At 48.2% G+C, this 20896-nt stretch overlaps 3 protein-coding genes across 3 annotated transcripts in view; 1 reads left to right on the top strand and 2 right to left on the bottom strand.

Moving 5' to 3' along the window:
• LOC115513706 (DLA class I histocompatibility antigen, A9/A9 alpha chain) overlaps nucleotides 1-20896 on the bottom strand; it is a 253834-nt gene that overhangs the window by 30620 nt on the left and 202318 nt on the right. The gene's annotated exons all lie outside the window — the stretch shown is intronic.
• Nucleotides 1-20896, bottom strand: part of LOC115513705 (DLA class I histocompatibility antigen, A9/A9 alpha chain) — a 165112-nt gene that overhangs the window by 30624 nt on the left and 113592 nt on the right. The gene's annotated exons all lie outside the window — the stretch shown is intronic.
• On the top strand, nucleotides 16609-20039 carry LOC115513708 (DLA class I histocompatibility antigen, A9/A9 alpha chain). Its single transcript, XM_030315044.2, has 8 exons — nucleotides 16609-16750; nucleotides 17031-17300; nucleotides 17504-17779; nucleotides 18381-18656; nucleotides 18771-18878; nucleotides 19311-19343; nucleotides 19480-19527; nucleotides 19657-20039. Exons 1-8 carry the CDS (start codon nucleotides 16690-16692, stop codon nucleotides 19659-19661), a joined length of 1077 nt encoding a protein of 358 aa, XP_030170904.1. The 5' UTR covers nucleotides 16609-16689; the 3' UTR covers nucleotides 19662-20039.

Below are 20896 nucleotides of genomic sequence, written 5' to 3'. Positions count from 1 at the left end.
TCCAGGTGCCTCACATCATCGTCCCATCCACAACCCACAGCCCACAGCCCACAGCCCAACAGTGCCCAGGTTTCCTACCATATACAGCACAGTCCTGAAGCTTCGAGTGCACAAGAACCTAGGTGCTTGTTGACAAGGCACCTTCCTGGGTGCATCTACCGACAGAGAAGCAGATGCACCACCTCTGGGACAGAGCTTGTGAATGTGCTCTTGAGCGGTGCCCCAGGTGCTTGGAGACCACACCTTGAGGAACATGGTCCTGGAACCGTGCTTCTGATGTTCCAGCACGTAGCAAATTCTGTGAGGATCTTGTTAAAAATGCAAATCCTGATCCTGTAAGTGGGTGCTTGAGCTTGGCCATCAAGAAATTGTGCCATGTCCACTTCCCAGGGAGGATTCCATACACTTTTCATACCTTGGTGACGGAAGAAGACGCCTTGTGAGATGAGAAATCCTCCGTTTTTCTTTGGGGGGTAACAATTGTTACTCAGGAGGATCTGATGATGCCAATGCACTTACAGCTCCGAGGGCTGCTGCCTTTCTCCAGAGAGAAGCCTCCAGCGCAAATGCCCAGAGCACAGGGAAGAATACGGGCGTCTCCCTGATGAAAGCTACAAGCAGCTGTCAGATGGGGAGAGTCATGGTCATTGCAGCTTCTGAGGACGATGGAAGACAAGACAGAGCTTGTTTCAGATTTAACTCAACCCCTTCCAAGGCCTCCAAACTTTGCTGCCTTTCTGGTGACTCAGTGCAGATAATGTAAGAAACTTCTCATGTACAGAGCGTATTTTTGCTAATACTATAGAAGCAGTGGATGAGAGGTGGCACGGCGGCATCCTTCTATGTCACTATGGGTTATATGTAGTCAGCTTGTGCCCAGATCCCAGGCCTCCCCGTACTTCAGCTGGATATGCCTGAACACGGAACCTCAGGTGCCTGAATCCACCTTGTTCTCACAAGATCAGATCATGGGCTGGGACCTTTTCACCCCAAATCCTCTCTCACGTGAGACTTTGGGAATGGCAGGAGGAGGAGGTGGAGTTAATTCAAATACTTGAAGTCCATGAAAAGTAAATGCAGGCAGGCAGAAACATGAGAACTTTAATCTTGAAAAGCCACCACTACAATGGACGAGAACCACAAGTTCAGAGCTTTCTCCCCTCTGGGTGCTCCCCTCCCCCAGTGTAACTGCAGCCCAGTGGCTAACGGGGCAGATGACAGCAGTCACAGTGCCAAGGAGCTGGACATTTAAAGGGGAAATTTGAAAGTGAGGGAGCAGCAGAGGGTCGAGATCTGAAATCTGAATAGAATCTTGGTCTAAATACCTAGATGAGCACTGCACTCTTCATGGCTTGGGGACACTCAGGGGACAGTGCTGATAATTCAAGAGGAACCAGTGGGAGGTCTTGTTTTATTTTTTATTTTATTTTTTTATAACAAGATATAGAAGTTTATCTAATAATTGCCATTATTTTTTTAATATGAAATTTATTGTCAAATTGGTTTCCATACAACACCCAGTGCTCATCCCAACAGGTGCCCTCCTCAATGCCCATCACCCACTTTCTACTCCCCCCCTCCCCCCATCAACCCTCAGTTTGTTCTCAGTATTTAAGAGTCTCTTATAAAGCATCCAACTCTTGATCTTGGGACCATGAGTTCAAGCCCCACATAGGGCACAGAGTTGACTTAAAAGATAAGACCATAATGGTTGAAGGATGGACAGACTTTGTAGCTGGAGGACACTTAGAAGTGTGGGGGAAATACCAGGAACAAGACGACCACAGAGGAGGTGAGGACCAAATTCTGAGGAGAACCTGCACAAACCTTGACTGACCCCCAAACCACACAGCTGGACGGAGGCTCACTCAAGACCCAGGATAAATTGCAGCCCCTGGAGGTGGGAAAAACTGGGTATAGATAACACCAGTCAACAACGTTCATGTCACAGTGGGGTCCATGCTAGTGAAACACTTTTAGGAAAAACACAATCGTCAAAAAAGAAAAAGAGACAATAGATTTCAGATTTGCTAAAACTAAAACACACAATCTACTTCTAAAGGACATATTTTAAAGGACATGCAGAGAAACAGAAATGTGTGACTATGCAAAAGTCAACACAAGCGTGTTCCCTGTGTGACGATTCCCAGATATTGCAATCAGCACCAAACCCTGCCACGAGCATCAAAGAATGAATAAATATATGTTGAAAGAATTTAAGAAAATCAAGTTATCAAAGGGTGAACAGAAAGGAAATCTGAATGAAGAAGTAGACTGTACAAAGAAGACCAAATTGACATTTTAGAACTGAACGGGGAAAAAAATGCAGTGACAGTTCAATGGGTAAACTTCACGGAAGGCCTGGGAAGGCAGAGTAAAGAATCAATGAGGTTGAATACAAATCAATAGAAATTACCCAATCCAAAACATCAGAGAAAAAAGATTGAAGAGAAACTTACAAAGCCTCAGAAGTCCACAGACAATAAAAAAAGGCAAACTGAGGATCAGACTCCAAAACGGGAAGGAGGAAAAGGGCAGAAAAATACTTGAAGAAATCCCGTTTGAAAACTCCTGTAATTTAGTGCAAAAAGCTTGAGCATATAGATCTGAGAAGCTCATCACTCACCAGAGAAGAGAAGCAAAAGAAAACCGCACTGAGGCTCTTCATGTCCACATGAGAGAATCAAAAAGAAGACAGGGGTGCTTGGGTGGCTCAGTCGGTTAAGCGTCTTGACTCTTGATTTCGGCTCAGGTCATGATCTCTGGGTCGTGTGATGGAGCCCTGGTTGGATCTCCCTGCTGAGCATGAAGCCTACTTGGGATTCTCTCTCCCTCTCTCTTTGCCCCTTCCCTGCTCATGCACTCTCTCTCTCTCTCTCTGTCTTAAGATAAATATACATTTAAAAACAAAGCAAAAAAAAAAAAAAAAAAAAAAAAAAAAAAAAAAAGAAAAACCAAAGGCAAATCTTCAAAGTTGACAATACCTTCCACACAGGACATATGGTATTAAAATGTTCACAGATTCACTGATATTCCCCCCATGAAAAGGTGGAACTAATTCTCCTTCTCTTGTGTGCAGACTGGACTCAGTGACTCACTTCTCATGGACAGAATAAGGGGGACGTGATAGTGTGTGACTTCAGAGATCAGGTCCCAAAGGGACTGTGGTTTTCTTCTCCCCCTTCTTCTCTTTCCTTCCCTTTCTCAGATCCTGGATTTGGAAGAAGGCAGGTGCCCTCTCAGAAAGATGCTCACTTGCAGACGGGCCCACGAGTGAGGAGCTGAGGCTTCCCCCTGAGAGCCTGTGGACCCTGAAACTCCCTGCCAGTAGCCACATGGGGGGGGAGTGAGCTTGATCCTCCAGCCCATGTCACGCCTTCGCATCACTGTGATTCTAGTTGCATCTTGGCTGCAACCTAATGAGAAAGCTTCCCTGGAGCTGTCCTCATCCCCTGTCTTTACACTTTAATTATTATTATGTTTATATTATTTTATTATTATTATTATTATTGCTATAATAATGTCATACAAAGCGGCAGAATCATGTTATAATCTGTGGCATCGCAATGGATAATGACACAGACCTTGGAAACTGGACAGGGGTGCTGGCATCACACACACTTTACACGAGGCAGGTGCTGAGGAGTGGGGCAGGGTGGAGTCAGAAGGACTGTGAGGTGAGAGTTTAGGAGGAAGAGATGAGCAGAAATGCTGGAAATGTTAAAGGAAAGGAGCAGAGACGTAGAAAAGGAAGAGTCCTCTGGAGCCCTACTGTTCTACTGGGGAGAAGTAGGCTGAAGATGTTACGCCCCTGTAGACACAGCCACATGTCCGACTGCGTGCTGTGTACAAGACGTGCACTTTCAGGGCACCTGGGTGGCTAGGTTGGTTAAGCATCTGACTTCAGCTCAGGTCATGACCTCATGGTTTGTGAGTTTGAGCCTCAGTTCAGTCTCTGTGCTGACAGCATGGCGCCTGCTTCGGATTCTCTGTCTCCCTCCTCTTCACCTCCCACTCTCTCCCTCTCAAAAAGGAAGATAGAAACATTAAAAAAAGTACTTGCACTTTCAGTATGAGGACACAGGCAGAACGTAAGTTGATGGAACAGCTGTGCCAGGCAAACTGTGACATGAGGAGGCTGATATGTTAACATCAGGGGCAAAAGAGATTTGAAAAGAGAACACATTGCTGGAGATAAGGAGAGCCTCCTCGTGAGAAATGTAATAGAATGAGAAATGTCACAAGTGCAGACAGAAAGGAGACCAGTGGCCGCCCAGGGCTGGGGGCTGGGGAGACCAGATGCAAAGGGGCATCAGGAAACTCAGGATGAGGGACCTGTCTCTATTGCCCTCATCTTACTAGTTCCATGGGTCTAAACCATTGGTGACATTCCTCTAACTGTGCATTCACACCTGGGATATTTTATCTCATCTGAAAACCTCCAAAAATAAAACAATAGGGAGGAAATGGCACAGGAAAGATAAATTTAAACTAGTAAATATAAGTGGGGAAGTAAGTTTTAGGTCAATGTATTATAGATAAATAGAAGCTAGGAGAATTCATTGCAAGCTCCCCGCCATGAACTCATTTTGAAGGAAGTCCTGCAGGCCACAAAGAAATGACACCAGATGTTAACTCATAAACAGAGTGGAGTAATTAACACCAGAAATGGTGTTATTCCGTATATGTACATTTTCTTCCTAACTTCTTTAAAAGACATATGACTGTTGCAAACACTAAGAGGTACATGATATTATCTGACTGACAATGTATGCTGGTGACACATGTAACAATACTAGCACTGAGAAGGCTAAATGAAACTCTATCCCTGTATGTACTGGATGGAGTTCAATGTTGCCTTAAGTAGATTGTGAAAAGTGAAAGATGCAGGTTTCAATCCCTACAACTTCAATAAAAATTAACGGAAATAAGTATAGCTAAAGAGCCACCAGAAGAATCGAAGCATAAACAAAAACTGATTGCTTGAAACAAAGGAAGGTAGAAAAGAGGCACAAGAATGGAAAAGACATGACACACTTCAGAAACAAAGAGCAAAATGATAGACCCAAATCCTACCATGTCAGGAATCATATTCAATATAAACCAAGTAAAATTCCAATCAAAAGGTTGATGTTATCCGAGTGCATAATTATCAAGAGGACTATACACTGTGTAGAATAGAAACACTTGAGCTACAAACCCAAAGATAAGTTAAAACTTAAAGGGTGAAGGAATGAATATCCCATGGGAATAGAAAGTATAAGAAGTCTGGACCGTTGCATTAACCTGAAGCAAAATAGGCTGTCACATAGGGAGGAGCATCGCTAGAGACAAAGAAGGACTTTCTCTAAGGACAAAAGGTCAGCATTGCAGCAAAACAAAGTAATGAATGGAGAAGACCCTCAGTGCAGAGCTCTAAAACAGGTGACACATAAAGTGGAAGTAAGGTAAAGAGATGGAGACATTAGCTATTATATTTGAAGATCAATACTCTTCTCTCATTAATAGAACAGATAAGGATTACATGACTTCAACCATTTCATGGGCCAAAATAGACCACAGACTGGCCCTAAATAAATGTGAAGGCAGGGAAATTATAGAGTACACTCTGCAACCACAGTGACACTAAATTAGTAACATGAGTATCTCTGGAAAAATCCCAAATATTTGGGAATTAGAACACACCTCAAACCCCTGGGTCGTCATGGCTTAGAGGGGCAATCACAGGGAGGTCAGAATTGTCTGTACCTGTGTGACAATGTACAGAAATGACAATGTGAGGTCTGCAGATGCAACAGAAACAGAGGTTGTGATTTCACAGTTTGCAGGGACAGGAAGCCAGGCCTGAGGGACCCAGACAGCAGTCTGGGTTTCGAGGGTGCACCAAGACCCTGTTTCAAGGGTGCACCAAGGGGAGGAAGGAAGAGGCAGCATGCCAGGGTCCTGTGCTCTCCAGGTGGGGGAGGGGGCAACCCTCCAGGTTCCAAATGTGGGGGGTCTGACCCCCTGGCACAGGGGCTTCCCCTTTGTCAATCTTGGGCATGGTGTTGAGATGCCTGGGTCCTGCAGGCCTGGGGAGCAGGTAGGGGACACATTTGGGTCCTGGGGGAAATGGTAGGCAGAAGCATGGGCCTGACTCATGGCTCATGTCCTTGTAGCCCCTGCAGTGTCCAGCCTCCACCCCACGTCCTGTCTCTGAGCTCCAGGAACGCAGCCTCCATGGCCCCAGCTGCTGGGCACCTCCCTGTTGGAGGCCCTGGGAATGCTCCTCCTGGAGGAGTGGCTCCCCGTGTTCACAAAGAGAGAATGTCTCCAGGTGACACAGGGGTGGACGGCAGGTGGCTGTGAAATCTTAGCCCAGGGAGTGGGATCTGGAAACTCCAGAATTAGAACCAGGTCCCTTCAGGGTGCACACACCTTGCTGTCCCTCCTCTCAGTTCTTTCCTCTCTCTGCCTCCCCAGCAAAAGGGGGTCTTGCTCTGGAAGAAAGGGAGCCCCTTAACCACCTCCCCTCTCTCTTCTTTCCCCTTCATTCTGGGATGTTTGAACTATTCCTATTGTAAGTATGGAAAAATGCCTAAACCTAAGTACAGTTTCCTGACCAATTACAGGGCTAAATCCTGTGTAATGACCATCAAGTGCAAACAGGGACATCCACCAGGGCCCCACCCAGATACCCCTGTGCTCCTTCCAGAACCCCTACTCCCCCCACAAGGGTCCCCTAAGATGACCCTTCCCCTACCTCTGGTCCCTGGTTCCTCCTCCTGTTCTCTTGTTGGCCTTCATCCCCCTAATGTCCCAATTTCCTACCTCTGTTCACTTCTCCAGGAGTCTCCCCAGATTCCAGGTCATTACCCGCCTCCTCCTCCTGCCCTTCTTCGACCACATCTTAGGAATGGACAATCCAGACTTGGTTCCCTGGAGGAGGATCCTGTAGCTCTGGAGGCAGAAGCAGGAACACCTGACAGGGACTCCAGGGTCAAGGTCCCAGTAGGAACCTGGGGAGAAGCCCAAAGGGCACTCGGGTTTTCTGTCGTCATCCCTGTGGCCACACGGGGGCGCTGCCGCTCTCCGGTTCTGCACCGCCAGGGGAGAGGACTGGGCTGAGGTGAGTCAGGCTGAGCAGCGAGGGAGGGGGATGAAGGTACCTTCTGAGCAGTCCTGGAGGCAGGTGCAGGGGTGGGGCAGGGAACAGAGGAGAGGAGATTCTGGAGCCCTGTCCTGTGTCTGTAGTTTCCCTCTGTCCTCCCCTCAATCCCTCTCTCCAGGCCCTTGAACAACCCCAGGAAAACTGAAAAGTAGACAGTTTTTCCTCCTGGACCTAGTACTTGTCTGAGGGTTACTGTAAAAAAGAAACTGCTTCATTTTAGAATAGTTTGAGATTTACAGAGAATTACAAAGTTAGCGCAGAGTCCCTGTACGCCCCACACTAGGTTGACCTGTTGTTAAAACCACCCTGAACCTCATGCATTTACCATAGATGATGACGCAATACTCATCATTCCTACTACTGAACTCCACACGGGATTTGCTTTTATCGGTTTCGTTTTCTCTTCCAAGATCCTACCCAAGATTCCACACTGAGTTAAGTCCAGTCATGTCTCCTTCAGGTTCCTCAAGCTGTGACCATTTCTCAGACTTTCCTGTTTTTTGTTTTTGTTTTTGTTTTTGTTTTTTGATGTTTGAGGAGAACTTCCTGGTACATTATAGACTATCCCTCATTGTGAATTAGGCTGCCCAAAGCTATGGGCCCCGGGGAGACCACAACTGGACGGGCCATTCTCAACACAACATATCAAGAGCATACAGTGATCACTTGGTCATCACTGATGAAGTTACCCTTCACCCCCTGGCTAAGGTCGTCTTGCCCAGATTCTCCCCGTGAAGTTCTTCTTTATGCTTTGTCCCTTTCCACGAAGTAGTGTTAGAAGGAGGTCAGGATGTGCAGCCCAGAGATATGGGCTGTCCCAGTATGAAAATGTGCATGCAGGTTGTTGTGCAGACATGAGTTGTCTAATGAGTTGGGTAAATACCTCAGAGAGGTATCAGCAGCTCCCATGCTTAGTCTGTGTTTGGCTTTACAAGAAACTGCTGACTGACACCCACAGTGACTGTGCTACTTTGTATTCCTGCCATTAGTGTCTGAGGCTTTCTGTTGCTCCAAGTCCTGGTCAGCACTCGATATTATCAGTGTTTGGATTCCCGCCATTCTGACAGGAGTGTGATGGCAGACCACTGTTGTTCCCTTTGCATTTCCCTAATGACACTTGCTGTGAGCACCTTCTCATGTGCTTATTCCCCAGGAGTATATGTTCTTGGTGAGCTGTCTGCTTAGGCGTTTGCTCATTTTTTTAATGAGTAGTTGGCTTATTGTTGCTTTTTAAGGGTTTGATGGGTGTTCTAAAACAAGTCCTTTATCAGACATGTGATTTGCAAATATCTTCTCCCAGTCTCTGGCCTGAACTTCTTTATGAACTAACAGTAGACATATATGCACGGATGTATTTGGGGGGTGGGTAGGAGAAAGGAGAAATGGCTCATTGTAATGTATTTTGGGGAGAGAACTTGGGTAACTGGGGGGGATGAGGGATTACCATGTAACATCTTTATTTTTGGATATCTGTGGTTATCTGCTGGATTCCCTCGTATGTGCTGGAGTGATGTTTTCAAAACATAAACTAGTTTAAAATCCCTAACACTTGAAAGATCATCCTCAGACCATTAATCAAGACTCGGGTTCTGATCTTCTACTTTAGGACCAATCATCTTTTCCCTGAACTATTTTGCCTTTGAATTTTCATTTCTGAAGCAGGTGGGCTTGATTGTATAGACAAGTACTCCCATGAGAATAGCTTAATATGCCATGTAACATACAAAACCCATCATCTAGAAAGTATTTAAACTGACAAGATAGTAATAAATGAATAAAGGAGCACACCCCAGAAGCAAGAGAAAGATCGTGCTTGCCCCCGCCCTCCCCCCCCCCCCCCCCCCCCAGAGAACAGGGTCCTGAGAAATGGAGCAAAGTCTCTGTGAGTCCCCTGCCCAGGGCACAGACAGGCAGGCCCAGTCCCCCCACCCCCACCCCCAGCTCTGTGGCCTGAGCTGCTGACTTTCCTACCATCTCCTTCCTTGCTAAATTGTAAAGAAACATGTATAAACTGGTTATGATGTGTATGTATGATGTACAATATATATGAGGTGATGTATATTCCCTGTAGAAAAATTATAAAATGAGAAAAGTGAATGAGGACAAAGTAGAAAGGATGGTAATTCTCACACCTGAGCTACTTTGTTGCATTTTCTCCTAGTCTATGATAGATGCTCCTGCTGCTGGAACTCTGTCTCTAAGGTGATGAGCACAGCAATCAGGGGTCCCAGCCCTGCTCTCTCCAGATGCCATTTCCCCAGTCAGCTCACTGTCCCTTTCCTGAGAGGGCTGCTTCTCACTTCCTCCCCCCTCCTCAGTCTCCTGCACCCCTCCCTGCTCCCCTCCTGAGGTGATGAGCTCCTTTGTTTCTCACTCAGATGAGAAGTACACCTCCTCCCTATCCTCTAGCCCATCTGCACCTGTGTCCTCACCTCCTAAGTGATAGTTGAGGCACCCCTCCTGTCTCAGGCTGCCCCTCCATTTGGGCACTGCATCATCCATTTCCCCCTCTCTGCTGACTCAGCAGTTCCCCATACAAACATGCTGTCCTGACTCCAATGCAAAAACATGAAACACAACTAAATACATCCAAACAAAATCCGCCCCTAAAAATCCAACATGTTTACATGACTCCGCCAACTCCTGCCCCATCTCTATTGCCTCCGTGCAGAACTTTCCTCACTCCGTTTCTCACCCACCATGTTGTTTTTAGCAAATGATAGAGACACTCTATCTAATACTAATTCTAATACTAATTGTTTTAAAAATTCTAATACTCCTGCAGTACTTGAGGTCAAGTCAGATGTCCCCAATCTTCCCTGCGCACCCCGCATCCTGTATCTCAGAGATTCATAATCATACCATCTTCACCACTGCTAATGGCTCAATTGTTTGGCACAGTGGGGGATTTTCTGCGTCCATCCTCATTTACAACCAGGACCCTTACAAAAGCATCTATGGAAATTAACTGCTGTCCCCCACCCTTTCCATACCTGCAAGGGCACATAGTATAAAAACAGCTCCAGCAACATTTGTACTTTATCCTTCACGGTCAATAGTACCTGGTACATACGGGCTTGTGTCCGTTTGCCATGCATACTATTAAAGAGACAGAGAGTTTGGAATGATTCTGAGGCCCTTATGATCTGTGTTAACTGCGCATTATACAGTTGTCTTAACAATTCTATACCCTTTACTCCCTCATCCAAAGGCTTATATTTACTTAGAGCACACCCTGGCCTATGGCTGCCACTTCCCATGTCTCCACCATAGCAAATATCATCACAATGTGATTGGAACACTGCATCAATATGTGTAGTTGCATTACCATTTAATAACACTAAATTTCCATGGAATGATGTTAGAGACACTTGCTCGGACAATCTAACGTGTCTATGGACATTCAACATCTGCAAGCACAGATATATGAGACTTTCAAAAGAAATCTGGACCTGTTATCCTGTTCTAAGGTCTTAGAAAGTATAACAGAGGGATGAGGAAAATTGAGCCCTGTAGAGCATGTTAAGAATTTTAGCTTCTCTACTGCTATTCTGTTTGTATTAATATGCGGTGTATTTATACTTGCATGTACAGTCTGTGCCAGAGACGACGAGCCTGTCAACATATCGACCGACGACAGTTCGGGTTATGTCATGTCCTCCTACAGTCCATCGTATACAAAGAGAAAGGGGAAGATGCTGGAGAACAGCAGGCCGGATGCACCGTAAGAATGTCCTGAAGGAAAGGGACAAAGCAGCAAGAAACTGAAAGAAGTTTCATTCCCAGGACAGAAAGCCACTGGGAGTTATGGTTCTCTCCAGAAGGACATCATCCGGGCACCACCCTGGGGATAAGAATGTTTTGTCTGGTGCCAGATGTACTCATGACCCAGTATGGAAAACACTACAGGTACATGACCTGACAAGAGGCCAAATACTATGTCGTATGTGCTTGCTGTTGTCAACAATTTGCATAAATGAAAGAGGCTTGAGCCAGGGGACTGAGGCTTTGGCTCCTGGAGAGTCTTAGCCCCCTGCTTTGCAATCCTCTCATTACCACACCTCTAGGACCAGTCTCTCTACATATTCCACACTCTCATTTTCTTTGTGTTTATTTATTACCAATATAGGTGTGTGACATTTCGTGTCTTCCTTTCCAAAGGGTTCTCTAATATTTCTAATAATCTTTTTTTTTCCTTATTATTTGAGTGCAGCTTACACACACTGTTCCATTCCTTTCAGGTTTACAACATAGTGACTCGTCATATAATCCAATAATTGCACTCTTGGGTATTTACCCCCCAAAGTGAAAACACCAATTCTTTTATTTTTAAGGTTTATTTATTTTTATTGAGAGATGGAGAGAGAGTACAGAAGCAGGGGAGGGGCAGAGAGAGAGGAAAAGGGAGGGAGAGAGAGAGAATCCCTAGCGGACTCAGTGCTGTCAGCCCAGCGCCTGATGTGGGGTCAACTCACAAACTGTGAGTGTACATGTCCACACTATGGAGCATTGTATAGACATTGAGATGCTATTTCCAAATCAGAAATGTGTTTTGTTTCACTGAGTTTTGAAACATTGAGAAGTAGGAGTCCAAGGAAGTGTTTCTACTTTTCGGTTTTCCCTGTATCACCATCACGGGGCTGGAGGACAAGGTGCACAGGGACACAGACACCTCAGCAATGGCACGGACTCCTGAACTCTCCTCTCCTGCAATCCTGCCTCACCCCTGAGCCTGACCCCTGTGGAGTCCAGGGCTGCTCAGAAACTTCTTCCTTTCCCCACTGACACCCAGGCTTCTGCTCAGACATGTCTACCTGACTTACAGTCCAGACCCCACTCAGGCTTCTCAGTCAGAATCCACCCAAGAGCAGAGCAGTGGGGGATGTCCCCTTACCTTTCACCCCACGTGCGGCCACAGGACTATGGAGAGAAGACCCAGCTGCCTTTCTCCTCAACCAGGCCCTCCCTAGGGTCTCCTTCAGGTCCAGCACCTGGACAGGGGCCTGGACACCAGGGGGCGCCCTCATCCCAGATGATGTTCAGTGTGTGAGGTTCTTTTCAAAAGCCACAAGGATACAACCTGTGTTCCCACCACAGACAAATGGCTAAGGAATTGTGTGGTATATACACACACATATACACACGCACACTAGAATATTATGCAGCCACAAAAAGGATGAGATCTTGCCACTTGTGACAACATGGATGGACAAACAGGGCAGTGTGTCTGCTAATTGAACGAAATCAGACTGACAAAGACAAGTATGATCTCACTCATATATGGAACTTACAAAAGAAAGCAAATGAATAAAGACAAGCAAACAGCAGAATCAGACCTATAAATACAGAGAATTCACTGATGACTGCCAGAGGGAAGGAGGTTGGGAGGATGGGCACAGTGGGTGAGGGGAGTGGGAGACACAGGCTCCAGGTATGGAAGGAACAGGTCTTAGGAATAAAAGGCACAGCACAGGGAATATCATGAGTGATACTGTAACATCACTGTCTGGTGACAGGTGGCAGCTACACTCTGGTGAGCACAGCATGGTGTAGACAGAGGGTGAAGGTCCCCTGGGTGGCAGTGGGTTCTCCGCTCATGGTCCCAGGGTCATGGGATCCAGCCCCGCAGGAATCAGCCTGCTTGAGAATCTCTTATTCTCTCTCTCTCTCTCTCTCTCTCTCTCCTTCCCTCCCTCTTTGCCTCTCTTCCCTGCTCTGGCTGTCTCTCTCTCAAAAACAGAATGTATTCAGAATTTGAGTCACTGTGTTGTGCACCTGCAACTAATGTAATCGTGTCTTTCAACTATATTCAAAGTTAAAATATTTTTAAAAAGAAATTATTAGGAAGTATAAATCGTAGGGGTGCCTGGGTAGGTAAGACGGTTGGGCATCTGACTCTTGATTTCAGCTCAGGTCATGTATGATCTCCTGGTTCCTGGGTGTGAGATATGCATCAGGCTCTGTGAATGGGTGCATCCTCTCCCATGACTGCAACTGCAGAGAAAACATGCACAGTTACAATAAGGCATGGGAAGGCTAAGTGAGACTGGCAGAAACACAGACCCCTATACATGCAGGTGTTCATGTGGGGTGTGGGGTCAAAGGAGACACTGGGGTGCAAAAACAACTAATTGGATGAGAGAGGAAAGGGACTGGACATAGAAATGAACAAAACATCCCAACATGGGATCAAGGTCGGGGTGCATAAACTTGTCAGGCATCCATTAGGCATCAGGCACCATTCTCTGCACTACATGGTTCAAGGCAAAGTCTCTAAGGAACAAAGAGACTGTGAAGAGTTGGAGGAACTAATTTCATGAGATCCTCACTCACTCACTGGAGGAGGAAATGTCCATCTCCTCAGGCAGTTCAGTACCATCGACCTCAGTTTGACCCTGCACCTCACTGAGGATCTTGGCACTGTTTTCACTTGACACAAACATGATGGACAATCCCCTCGGGCAACTGGCCTACACAGGCCTCCTGGAAGGGGACAGAGGGTAGCACTGGAAGACCCCAAAGTAGGAAGACACCCAAAAGGAGGGACGAGGGTGTAATGTACGAAGACATAGGAAATCAGGGGCTGGGAGGTGCACTGGGATGTCCGTGTGGGTGTGCAGCTTACCCGATGCAGGTAGGTGTGGGAATCGCCAGGCCGGTGGTAGTTGATGGCAGAGTTCACCTGCTTAATGTCCATGCCTTGGCCACATAGGTTGCTGGCCACAAGAATTCGATATTGAAGACCTTTAAACTACTGTGACCAAGAAAGCCTTTGTCATAAAGACAATCATAAAAATGTTCACAGTCCTTTATCTCAGGGATTTCATTTCTTCCCAAGGACACAAGACATCTTTCCATCTCTCCCTCACCTCTCCTCCTGAAGGGTCTCACAGTGTATGGCAATGGCTGGCAAGTTCTGCTCCACCAGGAGCTGGGCCAGGGCAATGCAACACTGCACAGACTTCACAAAGATCTTGCCTGTATGTGGAGAGTAGGGGGATGTGGGCCCATGGGTGTGTGTATGGGGGGAGAATGACAATGTGCCAGAGTGGGAGATTTCTGGAAGTACACCCTCCACATGAAACCACTAAGTCCCTCTTATTCCCCACTACATGATTCCTTTTTTCCTCTAAGTATAATTACTCTTCCTTTCTCTCCTTTGCTTCGGATTTTCCTGAGCAAATCGGCCTCTGAGGAGATACAGAGAACAGTAACCAAATCTGGCAGACATGTTAGGAGACAGGAAGGAGGTACTCCATGACAAAGGGATAAGTATTGGAACTAAGGTCTGGAATGACCATGAACAATATTCCTGCTTATGAAGTATTAAACCTAAGACCTACCCTAATTCTGGGAGTAGTTTTAGTGTGAAAAAGTTGCACAATCCATAATCTAAAAAAAAGCTTCTCCTCAGGGTGTGATACAAGAAGAAATAAACATATTTAAGAACCCTAACAGGGCCAATGTATATGGGACTATTTAAGGATTTAAAAGTCCTCCAGATTTTTTAAAAAGTTTATTTACTTATTTTAAGACAGAGAGAGACAGAGTGAGTATGAGCAGGGGAGGGGCAGAGACAGAGACAGAGACAGAGAGATCAAGACAGAGAATCTCAAGCAGGCTCCACACTGTCAGCACAGAGCCTGACACAGGCCTCCATCTCACAAACCATGAGATCAAGAGTCTGACCCTTAACCGACTGAGCCGCCCAGGCTCCCCAAAACACCAAGTCTTTAATTATTATTGACGGGTTGTAGCTATTTTAAAATATGCAATTGAAGACAGAAGAAACAGCAGCCCCCACAACAGGAACTGGTCTGACACTGACAGCTGGGCCTCAGTGTGGTCAGAAGCTGGCTGATGCCACCACTGGGCCATATTATTCCTGTGGGACATGAGCCAGTCATCTCACGAAACATCGACAGCACACAAGTACACTCTGAAACCTGACATAACTTTGTCCAATTACAGACAAAAACAAGGCACCATATGACCCACCAAATACCAAACATCTCCCTGTGCTGGTTACTGAGCAATTGCTGCTTTTTACCATTACTTTGTTTATCTTAAGTTTTTATTTAAATTCCAGTTAGTTAACATGCAGTTTAATATTAGTTTCAAGAGTAGAATTGAGTGATTCATCACTTACATACAACACCCAGTGCTCATCACAACAAGTGTCCTCCTTAGAACCCATCACCCATGAAGCCCATCCCATCAACCTGTGACCCACCCAGAAGCTTGACAGCTTCTAAGTACTAACCATCTTTTCTGTTGGGATTTGTGGTAATATTAAAACAAATGACGTTCTTTAAAATTTTTTTAACGTTTATTCATTTTTGAGAGAAAGAGAGAGACAGAGTGCAAGCAGGGGTAGGGCAGAGAATCAGGGAGACACAGAATCCTAGTCAGGCTCCCACGCGGGGCTTGAACTCATGGACCGTGAGATCATGACCTGAGCCCAAGCCGGATGCTTAACCAACTGAGCCACCCAGGTGCCCCAAAACAAATGACTTTTTGATAATTCGATTCCACTCTAATCAATCTTGGAAAACCTATATTACTTAGCGAAACAACACACAACACGTTACTTAAAAACATTCATGCATTAGTACAAGATCCATTCCATTTGCAGATGGGCCTATGGATTTAATGTAACAGAAAAACACAGTTAATGATACTGTTTCAGGTCCAGTTTGCAAAGAACCTCAGAGAAAGTACACATTGTGTAGTTTTAATATAGTATCAAAGATGAATATCCATAATTATCTGAAACGGTTATAATACATACTATTCTCCTATATTTGGTCAAGGATATAAATTTTTTCATATACTTCAGCCAAAACAACACAATAGATGCAGAAGCAAATCTGAACATCCAGTGGTCTTCCAACCAGGCAGACAAGAAAGAGACTTGCAAAAATGTACAATGGAACAAAACCAGTATTCTCACTGCCCCTTTCATTTGGGAACATTGGTACTTTCCACACAAACAATATTTCTGTTTTCATGTGATTGTACATGAATTAATAAATATATGAACCTGTTTTAGTCCTACTGTGGTAAATAAGGATCGATAGAATCCACAGACACACAATTCTCCCTGGGAGCCTCACTAATTTGTAAGACTGTAGAGATATCCTGAGAACAAAATGCTGGAGAATCAGTGACTCACACAGCTCCTGGTGCACAACTCAGGGACACAGTGGGACAAAGAGCGCTCTGTGCAATAGGTGAGGAGTCCAGGCCAAGTCCCAGGTCCCCAGGCCTGCCTCTCAGGGACTCTGCCCCAGGGCGGCTTCGGGGGCAGGGAAGCCCAGTACTGGGGAGTCCCCATCTGCCCTGGTTTCACTTCTCCCTGTCACAACCTGTGTCAGGTCCTTCTGCCTGGATACTGATGACGCGGCCTCGGTTCACACACCTATTAGTGTCCAGTTTCTGGAGACGCCAATCAGCGGCACCGTGGTTCCGGGGTATAGTTTCCGCACCCGCCTCCTTAGACTCACATTTCTCCCCAGACTCTGAGGGTGAGGGTCGTGATGTCCCGAACTCTGCTCCTGCTGCTGTTGGGGGCCTTGGCCGCGCCCCAGACCTGGGCGGGTGAGTGCGGGGTCGGGAGGAAAGGGACTCTAAGGGGCAGGAGCGAAGAAACCGCCCGGCGGGGAAGCGGAACCCCCGAGGAAAGCGACTGTCCACCGCCGGGACCCAGACCTCCACCCGCGCCTCGCCCCGGGCTCCCCTCCCTCTCCCTCCCGGACTCCGCCCTGCTCTCCCCAACTCTGGTCCCCCTCCCCCTGCCCTCCCGTCCCCCTCCCCCTGGGACCCGGGCCTCGCGCGGGAAGGAGGGTCGGGCGGGGTCTCAGCCCCTCCGCGCCCGCAGGCTCCCACTCCCTGAGGTATTTCTACACGGCGGTGTCCCGGCCCGGCCTCGGGGAGCCCCGCTTCATCGCCGTGGGCTACGTGGACGACACGCAGTTCGTGAGGTTCGACAGCGACGCCCCGAACCCGAGGATGGAGCCGCGGGCCCCGTGGGTGGAGCAGGAGGGGCGGGAGTATTGGGACCGGGAGACGCGGACCGCGAAGAACCACGCACAGATTTTCCGAGTGGACCTGAACACGATGCTCCGCTACTACAACCAGAGCGAGTCCGGTGAGCGTCACGGGCCGGGTCCAGGTCACGACCCCCATCCCCACGGACGGGCCGGGGTCGCCCCGAGTCTCCGGGTCTGAGCGCTGCCCCGAGGCCTCGAGACCCCCGTCCCACGACCCTGAAAGAGCCCGAGGGAGGTTTTAGGCGGGTTTACTTTCGGTTTCACCTTAATCACTGCTGCTCTGGGGGCGGGGCGGGGACAGGGTCGCACAACATCCAGAGAATGTATGGCTGTGACGTGGGACCCGACGGCCGCCTCCTCCGCGGGTACAGTCAGGACTCCTATGACGGCAAGGATTACATCGCCCTGAACGAGGACCTGCGCTCCTGGACCGCGGCGGACACCGCGGCGCAGATCACACGCCGCAAGTGGGAGGAGGCGGGTGAGGCGGAAAACTTAGGGAACTACCTGGAGGGCACGTGCGTGGAGTGGCTCGCCAAATACCTGGACATGGGGAAGGAGACGCTGCTGCGCGCAGGTACCGGGACCGCGGGGCCTCCTCGATCTCCCCTCCACTGGGGCTGGCTTCCCACCAGGAAGGGAAAATGGACTCAGTGTCATGACCCCTCCCACGGGTGGGAAGAGGGAGATCCGCCTGGGAGTTCATATGCCTACTAGAGACTGACTCACCTTGAGGGTGCTTTTCTCTAAAAGAGAGACAGGAATCCAGTTTCTCCCTGGGGTGCAGGTTGAGACATCCCAGAAATAACCCATCAGCAGTTCCCTCTGACCCTGGCAGCCACCTTGTGAACCCTGACCTTCCCTCTCAAGGCCTTGTCTCCATCTGGGAACATATTTGGAGATCTGACTCCGGGTTTTCTGAGTCACTCACCCTCCACCACACTCAGGACCACAGTGTGTTCCCCCCTTGGACCTGCAGTCTCCTACCTGGGCTTCTCTCCCTGATTCCAGAACTTAACAAGAATCAGGAGATCCCAAAGGCTAGACTGCTGTCTGGGTTTTGTACTTCTTCCATCCAGACCAGTTGTCCTGTCCACCTCAGGATGGTCACGTGGATGCAGTTTCAGTGGCCCATAAAGCTAAACCACAGTGTGGATTCTCTGTTTCTTCTTCCTCAGAATCTCCCAACACACGGGTGACCCACCACCGCATCTCTGACCATGAGGTGACCCTGAGGTGCTGGGCCCTGGGCTTCTACCCTGCGGAGATCACCCTGACCTGGCAGCGTGATGGGGAGGACCACACCCAGGACACAGAGCTTGTGGAGACCAGGCCTGCGGGAGATGGGACCTTCCAGAAGTGGGCAGCTGTGGTGGTGCCTTCTGGAGAGGAGCAGAGATACACGTGCCATGTGCAGCATGAGGGGCTGCCTGAGCCCATCACCCTGAGATGGGGTAAGGAGGGTTTGGGGTAGAGTCCCGTGTCAGGGAAAGCAGGGCCCTTCTGGAAATTTCAGAGTTAGGACTGAAGCCGGAGGTCTGGGCCCCTCACCTTCCATCCCTTTCCAGAGCCATCGTCTCTGCCCTTCATCACCATTCTGGGCATCATTGCTGGTGTGGTTGTCCTTGTGGTCACTTTGGTGGTTGGAGCTGTGATCTGGAGGAAGAAGTTTTCAGGTAGGAACAGAGTGGGGGGATGTGAGTTCTCTTGTCCCACTGGGGGTTTTCCTAGGTAGCACATTGTCCTGACTGGTTCCTGGGCAGTTCCATCCACACACATGGACCTGCCCAGTCTGGAGCCGTTACTAACAATCACTCTGTAGCAAAGCACTTGTGAAAATGAAGAACAGATTTTCACTTGGTAATTCTGGTGACGGGGACCTGATTCCCAGCAGTGACAGGACAGAGAGGAAGGTCCCTGCTGAGGTCAGACCTCCAGCAAGTCAGGTGGTCCTGTGACCCCACACCTCTTTCTTCATGTGTCCCAATCCTGTCCTGGGTGTTCAGTCAGAACTCTGGAAACTTCATTGTGGACCAGAACTAGGAGGTTGCTCTAGGATCACATGGCCCACCTGTCCCAGATCTCTAACATGCTATTTTCTTCCACAGGAGGAAAGGGACCAAGCTATTCTCATGCTGCACGTAAGTATGGAGGGGGTGATCCCTGAAACCTGGAATTGTGTAGACAGGACCCCATGGGTCACCCCCCTTCCCCCTTGGCTGCTCCTTTAGTCTCAACTCCTATGGCTCTGATCGTGTCCTGTTTGTTCTACCCCAGGCGACGACAGTACCCAGGGCTCTGATTCGTCTCTAATGGCTCCTAAAGGTAAGACTCTGGAGGGTGAAGTGGGGAGGAGTGGTGGCACTAGGGACACTTTGAGCATGTGGGGGGCTGTTGAGTATGTGGCACTTATGTGACTGACCTAAATGTGTTCATGATGATTTTTTTTCACAGTGTGAGACCCGCTGCCTGTGGAGAACTGAGCGATGCAGGATCTGTTCACACTCCCACTTGGTGACATCAAGATCCCCTGACTTTCTTCAGATGGTGTCAGATGTGTCTGTGTTCCTATTAGCATATTGTGAGGACGCAGGAGACTGGCCCCCAAACCCACCATGACCCCTCCCATACTGATTTGTGTTCCGTCTCCATCCCTGTCTTTCCTTCATGTTGGGCTGAGTACTGACGCCTTACTTCCCTACTGAAAATGAGAATCCTGATAGGAATTTGTGTTTTGTAATTCTTGGTATGTGGGGATGATGAGGTAATAAAAGAGAACATTTGTAAAATTGCAAGAGAAAATAAATGAAAGCCCTGAGAACCTCCCAGAACCCGCATATTTCCTGTGCTGTGTCTGTTGCAGGTGGGGACAGGAGAGGGCTGGAGGAGCCGAGCGGGGACGGACCTGGGTCCAGTCGGTGCTCAGTGCATAATTAGTGTGACGTGCTCCCTCCTCAGCTGGGTCATGTCTCTGCTCCTTGTCCTGGTCCCTTCTGTGGAACCTTGTCTCACCAGGACCTGAGATCATAGGGGCTTGGATGTCACCTGTCACCAGGAGCTTGTGCAGCAAGAGCTTCCTGTGACTGGGTCAGCCCAGGCTCCATCCAGGCTCATGACCTTAGCCACATCTTTTGGGTGGTTTTCTTTTCCTTGTTTCTGTGGAGCATCAGGCCTGTTCTTGCTCTTGTGTCCAAGTTCCTGTCTCATTCTCCCCGGGTGACCCCGATAGGTGTGGCACCAGGAGTCCTTTGGGCTGTCGTTCCGCAGGCCTAGGTGGGCCCTGCACACAGGGGTCTCTGGGGTTTGGAGAGGTGAATTTTCAGATTCATCCAATCTTCCCCGTCCTCTCGAACTGTCTTCTGGATTATTCTTTAGATTCTGGAGGTAGGAGGAGTCTGAGAGTTTCTCATCGTTATTATACTTCAGTTAGTTTCTACCTTCCCTGCCTCTCTATGCCCTCTCCCTGCTCTTAGTTCTAGTGATGCTGGTTCTGGCTCTCATCCACGTTCATGGATTTATAAAGCAGGGTCTAATGTAGATTTCTATTTGGTTGGAGAAAGGGCCCGTAGAGGCTGAGTACAGTAATTCTGAAGACATGACTATAACTGTGTGTTGTGCTGTGCAGGGAAAACGCTGTAGGAGGGGGGAGCTGAGCAGAGAGGGTGGGGGGGGGAGCAGCCTTGGGGAAAAGTAG

The sequence above is a fragment of the Lynx canadensis genome, chromosome B2 (genome assembly GCF_007474595.2).
Source record: "Lynx canadensis isolate LIC74 chromosome B2, mLynCan4.pri.v2, whole genome shotgun sequence".
Lineage (NCBI taxonomy): Eukaryota > Metazoa > Chordata > Mammalia > Carnivora > Felidae > Lynx > Lynx canadensis.
This window is presented reverse-complemented; position numbering and strand designations above follow the sequence as displayed.

Bases quoted from the DNA above. Each gene is read 5' to 3' on its own strand.
- LOC115513708 (XM_030315044.2), top strand. From the start codon at position 16,690: ATGTCCCGAACTCTGCTCCTGCTGCTGTTGGGGGCCTTGGCCGCGCCC. The intron at 17,780-18,380 runs GTACCGGGACCG...CTTCTTCCTCAG, and splicing joins GGAGACGCTGCTGCGCGCAG to AATCTCCCAACACACGGGTG. The intron at 19,344-19,479 runs GTAAGTATGGAG...GTTCTACCCCAG, and splicing joins AAGCTATTCTCATGCTGCAC to GCGACGACAGTACCCAGGGC.